Raw genomic sequence first — 23,991 nt, 5'->3', positions numbered from 1 at the left:
AGGTTTGTAGGAAAAAAACAAGGTTTTCTCTTATAGACTGTTATAAGAATTTTCTTCTGTATCTGCACATGTGTACAGCAATACATTCACGGTACAAGTCTCTTCCACAGAATTTTCTTCAAGCTTACAGGTCACCATGAAAAAAGTAAAAATATTATCTGATCTAGTTCAAATTTCTATCTCTGTGCACTCAGAGCTGCGTTTCTTGCACCCACACTAATCCTGAACAGCGGATAAGCCTGACATAAGATTAATAAAATACTCAGCACGTTTCTTCTGTCATCTATAAAATTCATCAGGAATTTTCTAGCTGTTACCTGTTTAAATGATCTTCTGTTTGTACTGATAAATGGCCATATTAATTTTCTCCATTCTTGATTATTTTCAGTACAAAGATGGAGTGCATGAGCTACTCCTTACTGTCATCACCTGGGTGGGAATTGTCATCTCCCTTGTATGCCTGGCCATCTGCATCTTCACATTCTGTTTCTTCCGTGGCCTGCAAAGTGATCGTAATACTATTCACAAGAATCTTTGTATCAACCTATTCATTGCAGAGTTCATTTTCCTAATAGGCATCGATAAAACAGAATACAAAGTAAGTCTGTGTGCATATTGATCTTGTTCTGTGAAAATGACTGTTTGAAATGGATGTGAATTTAAATATGACACCACTGCCAAGCTTTCAAGTTTCTGAATGTAACTGACACAGCAAGGGTGGGATAAAGAGCTATTAGGATGATCCAAGGAATGGAAAACTTGTCTTATGAAAGGAGACTCAAGGAGCTTGGCTTGTTTAGCCTAACTAAAAGAAGGTTGAGGGGAGATATGATTGCTCTCTATAAATATATCAGAGGGATAAATACTGGAGAGGGAGAGGAATTATTTAAGCTCAGTACCAATGTGGACACAAGAACAAACGGATATAAACTGGCCACCAGGAAATTTAGACTAGAAATTAGATGAAGGTTTCTAACCATCAGAGGAGTGAAGTTTTGGAATAGCCTTCCAAGGGAAGCAGTGCGGGCAAAAGATCTATCTGGCTTTAAGATTAAACTCGATAAGTTTATGGAGGAGATGGTATGATGGGATAACATGGTTTTGGTAATTAAATATTCATGGTAAATAGGCCCAATGGTTGTGATGGGATATTAGATGGGGTGGGATCTGAGTTACCCAGGAAAGAATTTTCTGTAGTATCTGGCTGATGAATCTTGCCCATATATATGCTCAGGGTGTAGCTGATCGCCATATTTGGGGTCGGGAGGGAATTTTCCTCCAGGGCAGATTGGAAGAGGCCCTGGAGGTTTTTCGCCTTCCTCTGTAGCATGGGGCACAGGTCACTTGCTGGAGGATTCTCTGCTCCTTGAAGTCTTTAAACTATGATTTGAGGACTTCAATAGCACAGATATAGGTGTGAGGTTTTTTGCAGGAGTGGGTGGGTGAGGTTCTGTGGCCTGCGTTGTGCAGGAGGTCAGACTAGATGATCATAATGGTCCCTTCTGACCTAAATATCTATGAATCTATGAAAAAAGATGTTACAAAAGATTAAGATGGACATGTTCACAAATATTATTTGCAGGCATCAAAAATACCGTTATAGCTTCTATTTCCCTCTTAAAGGGAAGTAGTGTTTTTCCATTCAGAAGCATATGTTAATAAAGATAGGTGATTTAAAGGGTACTTGCCAAACTGGTGCTGAAATTAAATGTTGATGTACCAGAAACATATGACCTTTCTGCACCAAAGACCTCTGAGTGTCTGATGCAACTTTTTGAAGCTTTGGTGAAATTCATCCCATCATTCAGAGCTCCGAGAGTGGCTTGGAATTTCATAATTTGGTAGAATTTCATCCAGCATTCAGCTACACAGGAGTGAATCTAAACTGGCTACTGATATAACAGCAGAACTTCCTAAAATAGTAAAAGCAAAGTTATTTTATATTAAAGCAGATAGAAAATTCGGATGGCTGCATAAGAATTTTAAACAGAAGATATAAATAATACATGTAGAACCAACTGTTCTTTATTTATCTTCATGTACCAAATCATCTACAATATAAGTCTTGCAGCAGTGATAACATCCCAGTGCCAAAATTAAGGAATTGTTTTTAATGCTGTATATTCTTCTACAGTAAGAAATATTAATAAGTTGTTTCCATACTTAATGTACGTAGTGCAATTGAGTATACTTTCTGCAGCTACTGTGGACATAATACATTACTAACATTTCTGAATATCTAGCGTATGTTTCTGACTAGTGAAAACTACTCTGGACTTGTGAAGGGTCTCTAGTAGAAATATATTCAGTTACTACCTTCGTAACAAAATTGTGTACTGTTTCATTTGCAGTGTATTGAATTAGCTAGGAAGGTTTGGGCAGTTTGTATTTTCATGTTTCTCTTTCTTTGCAGATTGCATGTCCAATATTTGCAGGCCTCTTACACTTTTTCTTCCTGGCAGCATTTGCCTGGATGTGTCTAGAAGGAGTGCAGCTCTATCTCATGTTAGTAGAAGTATTTGAAAGTGAATATTCTAGGAAGAAGTACTACTATGTTGCTGGCTACCTCTTCCCTGCCACAGTAGTTGGTGTCTCAGCAGCTATTGACTATAAGAGCTATGGAACAGAGAAAGCGTAAGTAATTGCAAGTGACCTGAGTGTTTTTCAAGTGAATAATTTTTTTAAAGCCTGTTAGCTGTCAGAGTGTCCCTGACAGACTAAAATAGCATCTGAAAGCTTTATTGGTAAGAGAATGGCAATGCCTTGCACAAATTACAATCAAGTCTTTTGTAATTTTCTAGGTTCAGAGGATTTGTACTCTGGAGAGGCAGATTCTAAATTATGGTCTTTCTTTTAACACAAAAGATTGACCTGAAACAAATTGAAAAAGTAAATAACTTTTTGGCCTCAAATGGATATTAAGTAAAAATTCTTCCGAACTTAAAGTGTCTGACAGGCTTAACCACCCAGTTTTAAGCTAATGCTTCATTAGGTCTCTTTGTTCAGCTGGCCCTCTGGCTAACTCTCATTCTGAAATATGACAGTACAATATTCCAACCTATATGTTTTACTTTGATAATATTTTATCAGAAGGGTAGAGCAGGATTAAAATTACCCATTGTCTTTTATTTATAAAAATACAGATATTTATAGAAAGTGACAGAAGGTAGACATAAAATGTTTCTGAGGATTTGAGTTGCTGGAGGCATGAATTTGCTTTCCAGTGGCGTTTTACTTTGTCCTTTGATGAAATTAGTTACAGTATGGGAAGATATTGTTGACTTCTAGAAAGCTGCTTGATTTTGCTACTGATGAAAGACAAATAAAAGAGATTCAGCAGGGGGCTGGGCTATATGAAAAATGAACCACTAAGTGAAGTCACCCGATAAGTTAATGCATCATTTACTTTAATATCATATGTGTTTTTTCTTACTATTCAACTCCCAGATGGGGTATTTTATTTATATCATACTGTTTTGCAGCAAAACATGACATCTGAACATTTTCTATCTTGCATTCTTCAGGAATGAGCACTTTGTTTATGATACAAAGTTAAAGGCAAATTTTGAAAATTACATAGAAAACCTATGAAAATAAAGCACTTACTGATGTTGGGTTTCATCAGTCCATAGCAAAAACTTTGAGTGAACCTAAAAAGAGAGAGAGAGAGAGGGTTTTCTAAACAAACAAACAAACATTAGTTTTGGTATGTAAGGAGAAAACCAGAGCAGGTGATGAACAACCTTGTTAAAGAGAACCCAAGAAAACAGCCCTAGCTAAGGGGGGGGGGGGGGGGGGGGAAATGGCCATGATTAAGATGGTACTGTTTGTTCACTGTTGTTGGCTTATTGTCTATTCACAATGAAACACCTGTTCAAGGATTATTTAAGATGGGTTTTGCACTTTCCATTTTTACAACTCAGGAGCCAATGTAATCATTTAACTTTCATTGCCTTTTTCATCACAGTTGCTGGCTCCACGTAGATAACTATTTTATCTGGAGTTTCATTGGGCCTGTTACCTTCATTATTCTGGTAAGAGTGCTTTCTTCTCCCCCCCCCGCCCCCCACCCTTTCCTTCCCCTTTATGCTCATTTTACAAAAGCAACAGCGTTGTGAAGGTTGAGTAACATCAATCATTGCAAACCCTACTCTCAGAGTTTTGTATGAAAATACTTACGGCAAATTTATGATGGGAACAAGGGACTGAAAAGAATGTTTAAAATATAGTTCTGACCAAATTATTAATGTTCAAAACTCAATTGGTGCTTCTTCACTTCTTCTTTTTGTCCTTATTATTTTAATACTAAAGGTCATATTGATATGGCAGTCATATGACAGATCAATACAGTACTAAATACAGATTACAAAAGGGCCATTATTATTACTTCCGTCTATTGAGTCGGTTTTGTACATGCTCAAAAATTGTAACTAAGTATTTATCCAACAGACTGGAATGATTCAAACAGAAGTTCCAATCCTCTGGGTAAATAATTCAATCTAATAATTCTGCATACATATGCTTATGTATGTGTATATTTGTAAGTGTTTTTTTCCCATATGTATATATATGTTATGTGTTCTATGTATAAAACATATGTATAAAACACACTTACTTTTTTTTATATAAATAATAATGTATTGTGAACCCAATAGAAAACCCATGTGAGTCAGTCCAATTGGTTGTGGAAATATTTTAATTATATATATAATTTATTTTTTTAATTAAAACTGGAGTGGTTAACTCATTCATTATCCATTCCTAGAATCATTCCAGTCTTTACAATAGATTGAACATGGTTGTATATTTAGCCAGGGGAAGATCTGCTGCAGTTATTTCAAACTCGTGGAAATAGAGATGTAAGAATTTGGAAGAAAAGTATATTCAAAATGAATTTAAAACTCAACTTTATGGTTGTGGCATCAGAGCTCTGAAAGGTATAGCTGTGCTTGAGTTCACACTGATATTTATTCTGTAGGAACATAAGAGAGAGTTCATAACTTCGATATTTTGGAATAGTGAAGTGGGTTTTATTAGTGTTTTTAGAAACCTACAGCAATTAAATACCAGATCCCATGCATTTATATAATGCCATGGTTGTGACAAAAGCCAAGAAATTAAAGTTTCTAACACTCCCTTCACTAATTAGAGCTTTGTACTCTTGTATTATTTTTTTGAGGTTAGTTTGTCAGCCTTAATTTTTAAATTCCTGCCTTTTATTGATTTATACACTGAATTATTTAAGCACTTTTTTTGTATCTTATAATTTACACTGCCCCAAATTGTGAAAGAAAATTGGTGTATTTTGAATCTATGAATTACAGTGAAAAGATGTGCCAGACCATCCAAGATAGGTAGGCTTGGAAGGATTTGATTTTTATTAAACGTTGGTAAAAATCAATTTCACTGTACACACAGGGCAACCAAAAAAATATTTCCATTGATAATAATCAAAATTTATAGCTAGTCAGAGTAATAAAAATCTCGAGAACGGGTTAATTTAGGGGTATTCACTTCGTATATTTTGGCACGTAATGTTGACAATCTGTGTTTTAAAATTTATAAAGCTTTAACTTCTTGAATTTCAATGCCTACTGTCTTTAAATAATTATTGTCTGGCCCACTCCATAATTTCCCACACCTGTAAACATTTAAATAGGTAAAAATTGAAAAAAATGCTTAAAAATAAACATCGATATTGGTGTCAAAATTATATTTTAAAAAAATTGAATTATGCCAAGCCTATAGATAGGTGATTTATCCTTTCTTAAGATATTATGCTAAAGTATTTCCGGATGTATGTATCTCGGTATGTACTCTTTGTTTATTAGAAGGCCACCTTTGTTGAACAATGGAGTTTTTTCAACCCATTGAGCAGGGACACTTAAGAAAGGACAAGTGCACAATGTGCAAATAGATGCTTCATTTTAAAGATACAGTCACAATGCTGTAAGGATCTGTTATGTAAAATTTCCTCTTCTTTTCTCAAATGTCAGAGTGCGTGTATGTATATGTGGGGAGAGAGAGATAGAGATAATAGTCTCCTTGAGGTATGAGGAATGTGGTCAACTAAGAATGTAGTACAAAGTTTAGTCTATTTAAAAAGTTTAAAGTAAAGGAAATCCCTCCCACTTCGGAATTTGATTCAGAACTAAGCCTTCAACTATATTTACAAGGCATTTTTAATACAGTAGGTCATACTCTTTCAATAGGAGAAGTTGTACACAGTCCTTGCTTACAGACAGCCCCCCAACTTGAAGCAAATACTCACCAGCAACCACACACCACACAACAAAAACACTAACCCAGGAACCTATCCTTGCAACAAAGCCTGTTGCCAACTGTGTCCACATATCTATTTAGGGGACACCATCATAGGGCCTAATCACATCAGCCACACTATCAGAGGCTCGTTCACCTGCACATCTACCAATGTGATATATGCCATCATGTGCCAGCAATGCCCCTCTGCCATGTACATTGGCCAGACCGGACAGTCTCTACGTAAAAGAATAAATGGACACAAATCAGACCTCAGGAATTATAACATTCAAAAACCAGTCAGAGAACACTTCAACCTCTCTAGTCACTCTATTACAGACCTAAAAGTTGCAATTCTTCAACAAAAAAACCTCAAAAACAGACTCCACTGAGAAACTGCAGAATTGGAATTAATTTGAAAACTGGACACCATTACATTAGGCTTGAATAAAGACTGGGAGTGGATGGGTCATTACACACAGTAAACACACAGAGTCTATTTCCCCATGTTTATCCCCACCCCCACCGCACTGTTCCCCACACTTTCTTGTCAACTGCTGGAAATGGCCCACCTTGATTATCTCTACAAAAGGTTTTGGCGTTTTTTTCCTCTCCTGCTGGTAATAGCTCACCTTACCTGATCACTCTCATTACAGTGTGTATGGTAACACCCATTGTTTCATGTTCTCTGGGTGTATAAAATCTCCCCACTGTATTTTCCACTGCATTCATCCAATGAAGTGAGCTGTAGCTCACGAAAGCTTGTGCTCAAATAAATTCGTTAGTCTCTAAGGTGCCACAATTACTCCTTTTCTTTTTGCGGATACAGACTAACACGGCTGCTACTCTGAAACCTATGATCATTTAAAGAAAACTGTTCTAAGTCTGTTGTCATACAGTTCAGCTAGTCAGTGCTTTAGGTTCTGGTTATAAGTGTTTTTTTGTTTGTTTTTGTTTAACTTATTACTGTAAGCACTTTCTAGGTCACTTCTCTCTATTTTATATAACATTTCACTTGAGGGAGCTAGAAGCGGGCTTTGCTGAGGCCATTTATGTGTCCTCATAACCAGGTCAGAGTGAGAACAGAGGTGAAGGACATTTAAATTATATTGACCATGTACAGTCAGAGTCTACTATTATTTATCGGCCATGATATTATTATCCTCCAGCAAATCATTTAGACTAAGTGGCTAAAGGCCTTTGGGAGCAGTATTCCCAACTTCACAAATATGAAACAGCAGGTAGCAATCACAGCATAGTTCCTGGGAGTAATTCTTCTCCTGCAATTGCTTTAGCTTCTAATCGTCCAACTGAGAGAGAGAGAAAGAGAGAGGGAGATGAGTAATGGCTGAAAAATAATATCTCATGTGCAACGTAACCAGAGAAGAGCCATGTTTGTAGAGTAGGGTATTCATTATCAATGGTATGAAAGACTTTAATATTAGTAATCGTTTGAGCATCTGTTACTAGTTTAAATTCTCTTTTATGATGTTTATTAATGAAATAATATACATATTCTTAGACAATATTGTTTGCTGCTTTAATTTCAATTGCATTAAAATCTGTACACGACAACGTGAGGGTCTGTGAGGGAAAACTGCCTTCTGAAGAAGACATAAAACTTTCAACTTTAGTATTTCCATAGACTGTCATGCCTATGGGCACCAGGGTCATTATATCTATGAGAAAAGAGCATGTAAGTAATGAGCAGTGGGAAACCATTAGTATGCCTGAAATGGTTTAATGAAAGCTTGGATCATGATACATCAGGAGCTGTTCTCATCATTTGGACAGTTCCATCTGCATCTTTAATAATTAATTCAGTTCAGTAAGAGTTCAGCTTGCACACTCATTTAGAAGCCTTCTTCAGAGAACACCTCTTTGGCTGCCAGTCCCAGAGAGAAATAGGCTTCTGCATGGCTAAGAGCAAAGATCTGGAGATACACAAACAGTTTTAGAGCTGCATTTGCCAGGTAACAAAAGCTCCAGGGAGGACAAAAAGGGTCAGAACATGTGCAGTTCAGCTAGGTTACTTCAGAGTGGTGTTTCTGTTCTTCTGTCTTATCATATCCATGTCAGCACTGCAGGCTGTGTGGAATGAATTTTAAACTGCTAAGCTCAGGCAGGCAGGATTCAATTGAGCAGGTTGATGGCTATAAAACAAACAGTATGCTCCCATAATCTGTGGTCAGAAAAGCCCGAATTATTTTGACTTCTATATAGCTCCATGTTCATTCATACCATTAAGATGGATGAAGTTAGTTAGACTCTTGCTCAGCCAGGACTACGGGGGTATGATCCTCACAGATGGAGCTAATAAATTCGCCTGGTAAAGGTTATTTAAACAAAGATTCCATAGATGTTCTATTTAATCAATAGAGGAAAAATGTGTGGTCATTTTACTCATACTGAAATATGTTATTTCACTGGTATGTCTCTGTGTGTGTGTGTGTGTATATATATATACACACACACACACACATATATACATACACATTATATGTATATAAATATATATTGTAGATGTGTGTTTTTATACGTACACACATGCTAACTATGGCAGTGAAAGACGTGATAAATTGCTTTTGTCATATTCTTGACTTTCATTCTGCCACTTATCTATCTTTCTTAGGATTCCTAGTCTTTCAGACCTCTCTGCAGTTTATAACAAATTTTTTTTTAAATGCACTTGAGACAAAAATATTTCCCTCAAAATTACACTTGTCTGATGCGCAGGACAGACAGTATTCAGTCCGGCATCATTTTAAGGTCCAGTGCTGTCTGATTTTGCAGGGTTAGAAACAAGACTGCTGTGTATTGGTAAAGAGAGATTACACAGCTTCCCCTAGGGTATTGAACTTGCTGCTTGCTCTGTAAAGTCCTCAGATATTAGATTTTATGACATTTTTATAGATAGAGATTTTTTTGAAATGTTTGTGATAATTTTCTTCTTCCTCGATCTTGTATATCAAATCAAATCAGTATCTTAGATGTCTGTATATGAATGCAAGAAGTATAGGGAATAAGCAGGAAGAACGCAAAATGCTAGTAAATAAACACAACTATGACATAGTTGGCATCACAGAGACCTGGTAGGATAATACACGACTGGAATACTGGTATAGAAGGGTACATTTTGCTCAGGAAGGACCGGCAGGGAAAAAAAGGAGGTGGTGTTGCCTTATATATTAAAAATGTATACACTTGGACTGAGATTGAGGTGGAAATAGGAGACAGACTTGTTGAAAGTCTCTGGGTAAGGATAAAAGGGGGAAAAAACAAGGGTGATGTCATAGTAGGGGTCTACTACAGACCACCAAACCAGGAAAAAGAGGTAGATGAGGCTTTTTTTAAACAGCTAATGAAATCATCCAAAGCACAGGGCTTGGTGGTGATGGGGAACTTCAGCTACCCGGACATCTGTTGGGAAAATAACGCAGCAGGGCACGGATTATCCAGGAAATTCTTGGAATGTATTGGAGACCATTTTTTATTTCAGAAGGTGGGGACAGCTACCAAGGGGAGAGGCTGTTCTAGATTTGATTCTGACAAATGGGGGGAACTGGTTGAGCATTTGAAAGTAGAAGGCAGCTTGGGTGAAAGTGATCATGAAATGACAGAGTTCCTGATTCTAAGGAATGGTAGGAGGGAGAACAGCAAAATAAAGACAATGGATTTCAAGAAGGCAGACTAGCAAACTCAAGAAGTTGGTAGGTAAGATCGCTTGGGAAGCAAGTCTAAGGGGAAAAACAATAGAAGACAGTTGGTAGTTTTTCAAAGAGACATTATTAAGGGCACAAGAGCAAACTATCCCGCATAGGAAGTTGGCAAGAGACCACCCTGGCTTAACCAGGAGATCTTCAATGACCTAAAAATCAAAAAAAGAGTCCTATAAAAAATGGAAACTAGGTCAGATTACAAAGGATGAGTATAAGCAATAACACAAGTATGTAGGGACAAAATTAGAAAGGCCAAGGCACAAAATGAGATCAAATTAGCTAGAGACATAAAGGCTAACAAGAAAACATTCTACAAATACATTAGAAGCAAGAGGAAGACCAAGGACAGGGTAGGACCATTACTCAATGGGGGAAGAGGGGGAGAATAACAGAAAATTTGGAAATGGCAGAGGGGCTTGATTACTTCTTTGTTTCTGTTTTCACCAAGAAGATTGGTGGTGATTGGACATCTAACGTAGTGAATGCCAGTGAAAAAGAGGTAGGATCAGAAGAGGCTAAAATAGGGAAAGAACAAAATAAAAATTACTTGGAGAAATTAGATGTCTTCAAGTGACCAGGGCCTAATGAAATGCATCCTAGAATACTCAAGGAGCTGACTGAGGAGATATCTGAGCCATTAGCGATTATCTTTGAGAAGTCATGGAAGATGGGAGAGATTCCAGAAGACTGGAAAAGGGCAGATATAGTGCCCATCTATAAAAAGGGAAATAAGGACAACCCAGGGAATTACAGACCAGTCAGCTTAACTTCTGTACCCGGAAAGATAACGGAGCAAATAATTAAGCAATCAATTTGCAAACATCTAGAAGATAATAAGGTGATAAGTAAAAGTCAGCACGGATTTGTCAAAAACAAATCGTGTCAAACCAACCTGATAGCTTTCTTTGACAGAGTAACAAGCCTTGTGGATGTGGGGAAGTGGTAGACGTGGTACCTCTTGATATTAGTAAAGATTTTGATACTATCCCGCATGACATTCTCATAAATAAACTAAGGAAATGCAACCTAGAGGGAGCTACTATAAAGTGGGTGCATAACTGGTTGGAAAACCATTCCCAGAGAGTAGTTATCAATGGTACACAGTTATGCTGGAAGGGCATAACGAGTGGGGTCCCGCAGGGATCAGGTCCAGTTCTGTTCAATATCTTCATCAATGATTTAGATAATGGCATACAGAGTACACTTATAAAGTTTGCAGATGATACCAAGCTGGGAGGGGTTGCAAGTGCTCTGGAGGACAGGATTAAAATTAAAAATGATCTGGACAAACTGGAGAAATGGTCTGAAGTAAATAGGATGAAATTCAATAAGAACAAATGCAAAGTACTCCACTTAGGAAGGAACAATCAGTTGCACACATACAAAATGGGAAATGACTGCCTAGGAAAGAGTACTGCAGAAAGGGATCTGGGTGTCATAGTGGACCACAAACTAAATATGAGTTGACTGTGTGACGCTGTTGCAAAAAAAGCAAACATCATTCTGGGATGCATTAGCAGGAGTGTTGTAAGGAAGACACAGGAAGTAATTCTTCTCTACTCCGCTCTGATTAGGCCTCAACGGGAGTATTGTGTCCAGTTCTGGGCACCACATTTCAGGAAAGATGTGGACAAACTGGAGAGAGTCCAGAGAAAAGGAACAAAAATGATTAAAGGTCTAGAAAACATGACCTATGAGGAAAGATGGAAAAAATTGGGTTTGTTTAGTCTGGAAAAGGGAAGACAGAGAGGGGACATGACAACATTTTTCATGCATGTAAAAGGTTGTTACAAGGAGGAGGAAGAAATATTATTTTTCTTAACCTCTGAGGATAGGACAAGAAGCAATCAGCTTAAATTGCAGCAAGGGAGGTTTAGGTTGGGCATTAGGAAAAACTTCCTAACAGTCAGAGTGGTTAAGCACTGGAATAAATTGCCTAAGGAGGTTGTGGAATCTCCATCACTGGAAATTATTAAGAGCAGTTAGACAAACACCTGTCAGGAATGGGCTAGATAATTAGTCCTGCCACAAGTGGAGGGGACTGGACTAGATGACCTCTCAAGGTCACTTCCAGTTCTATGATTCTATTTTTGGATTTATGATAAGACAGCCTGTCTTTACAGGTGGAGGAATTTTGTTCTAAAAAATAGTTCCTGTAAATTCTTTTACAGCTATATAAAATGTTTGTAGGAACACAGGAATTGCAATGCTAGATCAGACCAGTGGGCCATGTATCCCATGTCTCCCAGTGGCCAGTTATATGCTTTCAGAAGAAAGTGCAAAACATTTAGTGGGCAATTATGGAATAACCTATCTGTGCTATGTAGTGATTTTACATTATAATTCTCTCAAATTTATCTGTGGACTGTCTCATTATTCATGTAAAGCAGAATTTTCAAACCTTGTTGGCTAGTTAGACTCCTAAATTCATATTTAGGCACTTTAGGCCTGATTTTCAGAGGTGCTGACCCACCCAGCTCCCAGAGTTAGCCCAATGTTGACTGTTTTTGAAAATCGCCCTATGTATGTATAGGTAATACAGCTAGAGATGAGCTAAGGAGGCAGTATTTAGACTTTGGTTTAGAATTGATATTTGAGGCCAAATCAGTATTAGGGTTTGGATTCTGATTTTAGGAATCCAAAATTTCGTAAGACTTTGCCTAAAATGGTGGAAGCCTTGTGAATTCAGTAACTCTGCTAATCACAAGAAGATGCAAAATTTTGGTGACATCAAATGAACTTTCACTTCTTCGAGTGCTGTTCCTGTGGGTGCTCTAGGTGACTGTGTGTCCTGGCGCTGTTGATCGTAGATCTTCGGTAGCAGTGCCTGGCCGGGATGCACCCACCCAGTTGTTGTCTCACGGCGTCGTTAAGGTCTGTTTGTGCGTGCGTGTCCTGCACCCCCTCAGTTCCTTCTCAACTGTTCTCAGCTGAAGACGGGACTCGGGGCAGTGCTGAACCTCTTGCCTGGTCACTGAAGGAAACAAGTAGAAATAGTTATCTAGAAATATCCCAGTTCTTTCCCTTCCTTTAGAATAATTATTCATTGTTCGTTAGTTTAAAAAAAAACACAACTTTTTTTCTCTCACGTTCATCTCCTGCTGAGACTTTCCCCCCCAGGCAATCATAGCTTCATGATGCCGGCGTCCCCTGGATGCAAAAAATGCTTCTGCAATCAATCTATGCCACGGTCTGATGGACACGCTGTGGGTGAAGTGTCTAGGTGAGACACACGTCCCCGCAAAGTGTGTCCATTGTAATAGCCTGAAAACCAGGGCTCGCCGTGACAGAGACAGGCGGCTGAAAATGCTCCTTATGGAGAAATCCCTGCAGCCACCAGCAGAGATGGGCACAAGTAAACCCTCTCCCTCACGCTCCCCTGCCAGTTTGGAACCGACCAGGAACACGGCTTCACCCTCTCATGTGAAGAGGCAGGAAGCCCCAACCTCTCCACACAGAGACCTACAGAAACTAAAAAAGGTCTCCAGCGAAGTCACTTCCCCTGGTGCTGACAGCACCAAGAACCATCACAGCTGACCTCCCCACCATCTCAAACACGGCTCACATGGGGCGCAGAAACAAGGACTCAACCCCCCCACAGCGGGCAACTTTCCTCTGCACCAACCCTGCCGGCACCGCAAACAGACTCAGTACTGGCTGCGCGATCCACCCCGGCACCGACAAGACCGTCAGCACTGAGACTGACAATAACCCCCGCTACAGCCACACCACTCCCGGCGGGCACCTATAGGCGCCCACCAAAGCTAAATAGATATCGCTGCGGAAATTGGCTCACACTCTGAGACCCTCAGCACCGCAGCCCATGAAGTAGCAGCAATTCTTAAATCATGCTGACATCTCCATGGCCCCAGAGCCTGATTCCCCTCTCCTAGGCACCGAGCGCTCACTCTTTGATCAGCCACTCTCGCCACCTGACCTGGCCGCGCTCATGACAGTGAGAATGACATGCTGCAGCAGGCAGAGTTTTCCCTGCCTGACTTCCCTCCCCCTCCGGAGCCATACCTATTTCAAGGCATGGCACCCCACAAGAACCAGCCTCAATTTCCCTGTTTTGTCCCCCCATGGGCAGTGCCCCACTTTTCATACCCTACGTAGTGGCCACAGCGGTACCCTTGGTCTGCCCATGATGCCAATCCTTCTTGTGGACCCTCCACCAGACTGCAGACCCACTCTGCACCTCTGTCTCCAGCTCCATCTACATCCAGAGCTCCTGAGCCCCCCACTTTGAAGAAATGGGCTATGAACCTTTCTCTGTATCATCTGATCATAATTCTCTGTCAGCTAAAGATGAAGCTTTCATGCCACCACCACCACAGAACATGGATGATTTTAAGTAGTTCCAGGAACTTTTTAAGAGAGTGGCAATCAGTCAGGATTTTCCATTAGCAGGAGACACAACACAGACTCCTGAAAACCCTCTGCGCCATCAAAGATTGCACTACCCATAAATGAGGCCCTAGTGGAACCTGCTGACACTATATGGCAGACCCCTGCCTCCATCCTACCAACGTGTAAAAGGGCTGAACGTAAACATTATGTACCAGCTAAGGATGTAGACTTCTTATTTTCCCACCCACAGCCCAGCTCTCTCATGGTTGAGGCAGCTACCAACAGAACAAAGCAACCACGATACCGGCCCACTCCGCAAGATAAGGACCTCGAACGACTTGACCTCCTGGGCCGCAAGGTTTACACCTTCTCCACTCTGCAATTCAGAATTGCAAATTACTCCCCCCACCCTCGCAAGCTACGACTATGACAATTACAACAAGTTATTTGAATTTACCTCCCCTATCCCAGAGGACAGAAGATCAGATTTTAGATCAGTCCTCGTCAAAGATCAACTGGTGTCTAGGACGGTGCTACAAGCATCCCTGGACATGGCTGACACAGCAGCCTGTACTACTGCCACTGTGGTAGCGATGCGCCAGTCTTCCTGGCTGTCTGCGTCTGGCATCCCTAAAGATCTGCAGACCAAAGTGGAGTACCTTCCCTTTCATAAGGATAAACTTTTTTCCAAAAAAAAAAAAAAAAAAAAAAAAAAAAAACTAAAACAAAAAACCCCTGATGAAGTCCTTCACACTATGAAGGACTCCAGGGTCACTCTATGCACCCTGGGGATAAAACTGTCTGTCGTCGTGTCCCCCCCGCCCCCCACACACACACAGAAGGCAACGGTATCAACCTTATCAACAATATCACCGGCCCCAGTTCAGACCATACGATAATGGGAAGAACTGCAACAGACCTCCCAGGGCAGACAAAACCAAGCGCAACCAATTACATCCCACACATTGGGAAACAAACAACAATTTTGAAGCCTTGTTTGGGGGTCTGCGTGACCATCCCTTGGCACCACCACTTACTTGCCCATTTGGCCACCATCTCCTGTTTTTCCACCATGTCTGGCAACAGGTCACACAGGACCACTGGGTCCTAGAAATAGTACAAATGAGGTACTCCATCCCTTTCACTTCATGCCCACCCATCCTTCCCCGTCCCTCTTCAGGGACCCCTTGACGAGCACCTACTTCAAGCAGAGGTGACTCATCTTCTACAGCTCTGCAGTGGAACATGTACCGGCCCAACATCGGGGACAAGGGTTTTACTCTCACTACTTTCTGACCCAGAAGAAAGGCAGACGATGGCGACCTGTACTAGACCTATGAAGACTGAACAAATTTGTACGTGTTCAGAAATTAAAAGATGGTCACATTAGGCACAGTAATACCCGCGCTGGAACAAGCGGAATGGTTCTCAGCCCTCGACCTACAGGATGCCTATTTTCAAATATCTATTCACCCAGCACACAGACGCTTTCTGCAATTCACAGTAGGGCACGAACACTTCCAATAGAGAGTGCTACCATTTGGACCCTCCTCAGCACCGAGAGTGTTCTCCAAGACTCTTGCAGTAGTGGTGGCCCACCTACGCAAACACGGAATTATACTTTTCCCCTACCTAGACGACTGCCTGATCAAAGGCCGTTCATACAACGAGACATTAGAGGCCACTTGTTTTACCATCTCCCTCTTCCACAGTCTAGGCCTGCAAATAGACTTCCAAAAGTCCCCCCTGATACCCACACAGAAAATCGAGTTCCTCAGGGCTCACCTGGACTCAGTTTTGACCAGAGCCTCACTCGCACACACCAGATTCCTCGCCATCACACACCTCATAGGCACGTTATCTATTTGCCCCAGAGTAGAGGCAAGAACATGCCTGCAGCTTCTTGGTCACATGACAGCCACCACCTTCATGATCAAATATGCCAGACTACGTATGAGGTGCCTTCAGGGCTGGCTCAGCTCCATATACAAACCCAGCAGGCACAGCCTCCGCATGATGCTAACTCCTCCAGCAAAGGTTTTAATCTCCCTACAATGGTGGACAAAACTGGGGAACGTATGCACGTGTCCCTTTCCATCAAAATTCCCCTGTGCTCATGCTCATGACAGATGCTTCCCTGATAGGCTGGGGAGTGCACCTGGGAGCTCACACAACACAGGGCCAATGATCCCTGTCAGAGACATGTCTGCACATAAATCTTCTAGAGCTCAGAGCAGTCAGATATGCCTGCCTCCACTTTCTCCCAGTCATAAGGAAAAAATCTATTTGGGTCTTGACAGACAATATAGCATGCATGTTCTATATCAACAGATTCGGGGCGGGGGATTGCACTCTCTATGCACAGAAGCCATCCAACTATGGAATTGGTGTATACAACATCACATAGAGATCACTGCTTCCTACCTGCCTGGGTGTCAGCACACTACCGACAACACACTCAGCAGACACCTCTCACAAGAACACGAATGGGAATTGCACCCCACGATACTGCGGTAGCTCTTCTCCTACTGGGGCACCCTGTCGGTAGACCTGTTTGCCACAACACAAAACTGCAAATGCCATCTATTCTGCTCCAGAGCAGGACTTGGGACCGCATCCCTCGGAGATAAGCATACTAATGGCCTACCCTCCCTACACAGTTTTCTTCAAAGATAAGATTACGATGCGACCACACCCCAAATTTCTTCCCAAGGTGGCGTCCACTTTCCATCTCAATCAGCCAGTATACCTACCTGCATTCTACCCCAGACCTCATAAGAACCCACAGGAAGCGGCATTACATACTCTTGATGTCAGACGTGCAATTGCCTTTTAATTAGGTAGAACTAAGGCATTCGGTAAATCCCCTAGACTATTTGTGTCCACTACCGAACGATTGAAGGGTGCTGCTCTTTCCTAGCAATGACTCTTCAAGTGGCTATCTGAATGCATTAGGTCATGCTACCAGACCCAGAATGCTCAACCCCCAGAGGGCATCAGAACACACTCTACTAGAGCAATGTCAACATCTATTGCATTCCTGCAACATGTACCTATTACCGACATATGCAAGGCGGCCCCATGGGCATCAGACCACACATTCACCAAACATTACGCTATCACACAGAACACTATGGCAGACGCCATGGTAGGCCACACAGTACTGTCTACCGTTATCAATGGCACAACTCCAAAGTCCCACCAACCATAGAGGGTACTGCCTCACATTCGCCTGGAGTAGAGCACCCACAGGGACAGCACTTGAAGAAGAAGAGAAGGTTACTCACCTTGCAGTAACTGAGGTTCTTTGAGATGTGTGTCCCTGTGGGTGCTCCACTACCCACCCTTCTCCCTTCTACTTTGGAGTACGAATCAGACGACTCTATGGTAGAGAAGGATCTGAGGGGGTGTGGGACGCGCGCACACAGATAGACCCTAACGATGCTGCAAGACAACAGCTGGGCACGTGCATCCCGACCAGGCACTGCTACCAAAGATCTCCGATCAATGGCACCAAGACGCACCGTCACCTGGAGTGGAATACCCACAGGGACACACATCTCGAAGAACCTCAGTTACTGCAAGGTGTGTAACCTTCTCTTAATGTGAAGCTGTGCTAGATTCTGAGGGCCTGTACTGTTGTTCAGCAAGACTCTTTGGACCTATCATCACACATTGCCTGTGCATTTGAGTTCTTTGAAGTCCACCCAAGATGAAGGTCTCTCCTTAGTTTGGCTTGCAGCAACACATCTACCAACTGGAGTTGGAACTCATTAAAGGATAATTTATTTTAAAAATCTATTAGACAGCAGATACGTATTAACTGATAACTCACTGGTGTTTACTGGAGAATGTCAAACTCTAAAAGATGAAACTACTAACTCAAGAGTTTGGGTGTCCCATATTTTTTATGGAGGAAGAGGAGAATAGATATAGATCAGCTGAAGGTTAGATTGATTTATAATGCTAAAAGAGTAATTAGATGGACTTGGGTCAATGTTTGATCTTCTTCAGACAGGTGGAAAATTCGGTGTAATGTAATGCTGCAGTTGTGAAAGCAAAAAACATCATGTCCATTGGTTGAATTGTTATAGGCTACAGAGAGGCCCATTTTTTCAGAAGTGCAAACACAAAACTCTACCTGCCATTCGATAGGCCCCTGTGAATTTTATGCATTGGAATGTGATTTTTTTTTTAAATTTCTATTGATATTAAGAAATTCAGTATTTAGGATGACTGATTCTTCTTAAAACAACAACTTCAAATGCATTGAATCATCTGGATAATAGCTGATACAGATTAGTGGAAAAGAAGCAAAATATCTGGTTCATTCTCTCTCGTGCATGCACACACACACTGCCTTCAATAGAAAGAGGAGTTAAAGCCATTTATTCTAAAAGTAATTATTTTCCATCATGTTCCCGTGTCCTTTCTGCTTGGTGTACTATGTAATAAAATGAATACACCCAGAACAGCAACTTTTTTAAAAGAACTGAACCCCTTTTTTTATGAGAGGAGGTGAGTGAGATAAAAGAGGATGTGTCTTTCCCCAAGGTTAGGTCGATGCCACTTACAGTTTTTGCACAGCTAGAATAATTTTCTGATAGTCACAGAGTGCATATACAGAACCAATGTTTTTTAATCCTTTTTCAGAGGTGAACTAGTGTTCTTTTGTTGCTGATGTTTCAAATTATATCATTTTTCACAGAGATGTGGAGAACAAGTATCATATCATCTGTTGTCATAGTTACTTTGTCTTGAAAGTACAGTCCTTTAATGCTTTTTATTTTTAAGGTTCTTTTTCATCTACCATAATACAACTTTAATAAAATACTGGGCTACTTTTCAGTTCTATTTTCTAAATTTTAATGAATATTGAGAAAATGTTTGGTAACAGCCGCCGATTCTGCAATGAAATCCATACAGGCAAAGCCTGCGTGAAGCCCTGTTGCCCTATTAGAACATTGTGTAGGCTCAGGGGTAGGGACTTGACTGCTTGGATATCATTGCAGGATGGGATCCTTACTCTATAAGGCTTTTATTTTTCCACATTTTAGATGCCTAGCTGCCAATTAGACTTCTCATGTTCAAAGAATCATCCTGCCAGTTTTCCTTGAGTGCTGGTGCCTATGGGTATTCACTGTGGGAGTGCGTGCACTCCATGCGCCCAGGACTGAAAATTCAATAGTAGTGTCCATTGGTCTGTTCTTTGGCCATTCACCTCATGCTCTCAACAAAGTGGTAAGGGATGACACAGACCTACTGCCTCTACTACTCACAGCCTGAGACCAAACTGTCCTGTGTTTGTAGCTTTCTAGCTTGCTCGAATCTCTAACTAGTAAAACTGTAAATAGTTTATTATTGTTAATAGTTTTAGTATTTAGTTAGTGAGTAGTCTTAGTCACAGTTACAGAGGGGGAACTCCTGGCCCCTATTAGCTAATTTTCCCAACACTCAGGGTACATATGCCTAAGGTCCCAAACTTCAAGTCTTACCTTGTCTACCTGTGGGTCTTACCAGTAAGTGACCTGCATGAGAACTGCCTCTACTGCATTGGGGAATCACACATCCCATCAAAGTGTGAGATCTGCCGCTCCTTTTCCCCTTGCCCTAGGCAGTCTCAGGAGTTCAGACTCTGCAGGAACCAGATGGAGCATTCTGTGAGACTTTGATCAGATTGACCTCCCGCTCTCCGCCTCACTGACTGGAACCTAGCAGGCTCAGGGACTCTGCAAACTGGAAGCATGAAGAAGACAAGGAGAAATACACTCGTAAGAAGGCAAACAAGTCTCATCAGTCCTCAAAGAAGGGAGCTGTATCTTCCCTCGGGACTGCATGAGACTCCATACCACAGAGGGAGGTGCTCCTGGAGTTCACTGGGAGCACAAGCCAGCTCTGACAGCCAGCTCTGACAGTACTGGGAGCACAAGCCAGCTCTGACAGCCAGCTTCCAGTGCTCCGAAACCATCCTCAAGGGGCGTAAGGAAAGTAAAAAAGCTCTCACCATCTGCCCTGGCAGTACTACACTGCATACCTAAGCTTGCACTGACAGATCACATACCGATGACTTCTTCCAATTCTCCTCTGGTCAGACCTTGGTACGCCCTTCTCAAGGATCATCAGGACCCTGCTTTCCAGGGAATACCCGTAGCCACACTGCCAGAAGACAATTGGTACTGCTGGCTCCGCCCTTTGAGTTGGATGGCTCTTACTCTGTGGAAGTATAGAAGTTGGCACTGCCAGTTTCACCAATGGTCTGCACACACAAAGTCAACCTGTATAGGGCTGCCAAAACCTCATCCCAGGACTCATACAGAGCACTCAGGGATTAATAGCAATCCCCATGGGATCTGCCCCCATCCCTGCGAACCCACCTACTGGCCATACTGGAGCATTTGAGACCCTTACTATCGAGTCCCAGACTTTGAACACCGAGGGCACAGATTTAATCAGAAATCACCTCCAGTGGTAGAGCCTGAGCCCTCTCTAGGTCAGGCAAAAGAACATGAGCAGCCAGTACCTCTGAATCTGCCAAGGGCTTCTTTTTCATCTGTAGACAAGGCAATGATACCAGTCTCCCCCTCCTCAAGATGATTACAAGCAGTACCATGAACTTCTCCAGAGGAATACTTAAACCCTCCCACATCTCGCTGGAAGAGGTTCAGGTCCCCCCTCCTCTCCATGTCGTCATAGACATTCTCTTGTCAGTGGCACCCTCCAAAGTGGCACTTCCTATGAATGAGGCTGTTTTGGAGCCAGCTAAGGACACCGTAGCCACCTGGGCCCCTTCCCCAAAGAGAACTGAAAAGAAGTATTTTGTTTCCCCTAAAGAGGCAGAATATTTGTTCTCTTACCCAAATCAGAACTCTCAGGTTGTCTAATCTGTCACAGAGCAGAATGACTAACCAATCAAGGATCATTCCTTCAGACAAGGATGCCAGAAAGAACTTTTCTTCAGCCAGTCTACTTTTCCATATCAAGAGCTACTGAATGCTCATGTCACAATACAGCATCATGAACTACCACAAGAGTTGACCAATAAATTATGTTAGCATTGTAGGCCCCAATTCCAGGCTATTCTGGAAAGCTAATGGCCAGGTCATCCCTTCAGCTGTCATTGGACATAGCGGACACAGCTTCCTGCTCCGTGGTGATGTCAGTAGTTAGGTAGGTAGGTTTCTTGGCTACAGCCATTAGGGTTCCCCAAAAAGGTTCAGGTGATGGTAGAAGATCTCCCCTTTGAGGTTAACAAGCCTTCAGCAAGAAAACCAGTGAGTCACTCACTCCAATATTCTCATGCCACTCTCCATTCCTTGGGAATGTGCACCCCACCATCTTGCAGAAAATATTCTAAAGTGGTGCAGCCCCATGGCCATTCTACCAGAGGCCCCCTGAGCAACCAGGAAAGCACCATAGAGTACAGTGCGGCCGACACACCACTCCACTATTGTCCCTTGTCCAGACCCAGCTGCTTAATCTAGGTAGGGGCTGGAGAGACCATAATCGGGGAAAGGGCTTTTTCTCCAAATACTTCCTGATCCCCAAAAAGAAAGGGAGTTGCAGGTTCATCCTGGACCTCAGGCATTTGAATGTCTTCATCTACCACATAAAATTCAGATGATTAACCTAGTTGCTCTAATCCTCTCCCTAAACAAAGGAGACTGATATGTGATTCTCAATTTAAGATGTTTATTTTCATAAAGACATTCCCCCAGCACAGGCAATTCCTGCATTTTTCAGTGGGTTTAGAGACTAAACCCAGTACAAGATGTTCCCCTTTGGCCTTGCAGTGGCCCAAAGAGTTTTTACAAAGGTCATGGTGATGGTAGCTGTGCGCTTGCGCCAGCAACTCTAAAGTATATTTCCCTCCCTAGACAGATTCCTCATAATGAGAGACCTCAGCATTCATCTCAGTCTTTAGACAACAGTCTGGTCCTGCTTGGTCCTCCAAGGCTGCATGGTAGCATGCACCTATGTGGCCCCCTTTTTCCAGGCTACACTTGTGCAGTATCCTGGCTTGGACGAGAAAGGTCTACCTTCCAAACAGAGATTCCTTGGACAAGAGAATCTCAGTTTCTCATAGCATCTGGACACCACTCACCTGGTGGGAGAAGGACATTGTTTGTGTGGTGGTTCCCTTTGCTCCCTCCCTTCCCACAAAGGCACTCATTATAGATGTGTCTCTATGAGGCTGAACAATTATGCAGCTCAAGATTCCTGGACTGTCAGGTACCGGACCACCTAGGCACAACTGCTGGCCTGCTCCCTAGCTAACTACGCTGCAAGGAACCTTAGAACTCTGAGTGGGCACAGCCTCTGATTGGCTGCTAGTTTAGCAGTCCTGCTTATAAGCTTGGCCCCCACAGCAGTTTAGTGGCTGCTCAACGCATACCACATCCACAACTGTACTTGCCCTTGTTCCAGCCTGCTTCCCGTCCCTGCTATGTATAAACGAACAGAGAGGACCAGAGTCCGTACCACTCTGGAGGGAGGCTGGCCCGCTCTGAAATTGGTGCATCCACCATCAGATCATCCTCACTGCAGTGCACATACCAGGAACGATGAAATCCTGAGCAGACAGCAGGCATTTTCACAAGGATCACAAGTGGGAACTCCACGTCGATGGTACAGCAGATATTATTCCCATCGTGGGACCTCTTTACCACTCAGGGAAACAAGAAGTGCCCCAGCCTATTGCTCTTGAGACACACAGGGGCACAACTCCGGAGGGGATACCCTCCTAAAGCAATGGTCAGGCCTATTGATATATGCCTTCCCTGTCATCCCTCTCCAACCTCATATATTCTGAAACACGAAGTTGGACAAGGCAATACTGACTTTAATAATACCATGGTGGCCATGACAATCCTGGTTCACCATGGCTCTGCAGATGGCCTCCTGCCAGTATGTTTACTTACTGCCATCTCCAAACCTATTGTCACAGAATGGAGTCAGGACCAGCCATCCCAATCCAGCATCCCTCCATCTGGCAGCCCGGATTTTGGATGGGGAATGAATTTAGAGAGATCCTGCTCAGAGGAAGTCCAATCCCTCTATCTCAATAGTTGGAAGACTCTCCATGAAAGCGTGATGCTGCCACATGGAAGCGATTCTCCTTGTGGTATCAGAAGTATCAGTTGTCTCCAGCGGAGTCAGGGATTCCTCTTATCCTGGACTGTCTTCTCTCCTTGAAGCCATCAGTTGTATCAGTTCAGTGCAGGTATATTTAGCAGCCATTAATGCCTTTCGTTGCCCCCTAATGGTGGAGAACTGCTTTGTTTTATTCTACCCCACAACAGTAAAATTCTTAAAAGGCATTGTCAGAAAATTCCTGCCAGTATCAAACCATATGCCCACTTAGGATATGAATCGGTGCTGTTGACTTTGCCATTTGAACTCTGGGCCTCCTGCTCCCTCTTCCATTTATCTATAAAGGTGGCTTTCCTAATGGCTATCACCTCAGCCCGGGGAGTGAGTGAGCTTGGGGTATTTATTGCAACCCCACCTTATATGATTTGTCATAAGACAAAGTATCTCTGAGATTGCATCCCAAGTTTATCCTCAAAGTTCCTTCTGATTTTTACTTCAACCAGACAGTCCACCAGTATTTTAACCAAAACTTCACAATATGAGGGAGCACAGAAAGCACTATTCCCTAGAT

At 42.1% G+C, this 23,991-nt stretch overlaps 1 protein-coding gene across 24 annotated transcripts in view; it reads left to right on the top strand.

Moving 5' to 3' along the window:
* The window catches only part of ADGRL2 (adhesion G protein-coupled receptor L2), a 473,176-nt gene that overhangs the window by 431,291 nt on the left and 17,894 nt on the right, over window positions 1-23,991 (top strand). For all 24 annotated transcript variants that reach the window (XM_074961458.1, XM_074961457.1, XM_074961436.1 and 21 more), the window contains 3 exons: window positions 389-598; window positions 2,414-2,634; window positions 3,968-4,034. In XM_074961458.1, coding sequence (XP_074817559.1) covers window positions 389-598; window positions 2,414-2,634; window positions 3,968-4,034 — 498 coding nt within the window. The remainder of the gene's footprint in view (window positions 1-388; window positions 599-2,413; window positions 2,635-3,967; window positions 4,035-23,991) is intronic.

The sequence above is a fragment of the Natator depressus genome, chromosome 8, assembly GCF_965152275.1.
Source record: "Natator depressus isolate rNatDep1 chromosome 8, rNatDep2.hap1, whole genome shotgun sequence".
Classification (NCBI taxonomy): Eukaryota; Metazoa; Chordata; order Testudines; family Cheloniidae; genus Natator; species Natator depressus.
This window is presented reverse-complemented; position numbering and strand designations above follow the sequence as displayed.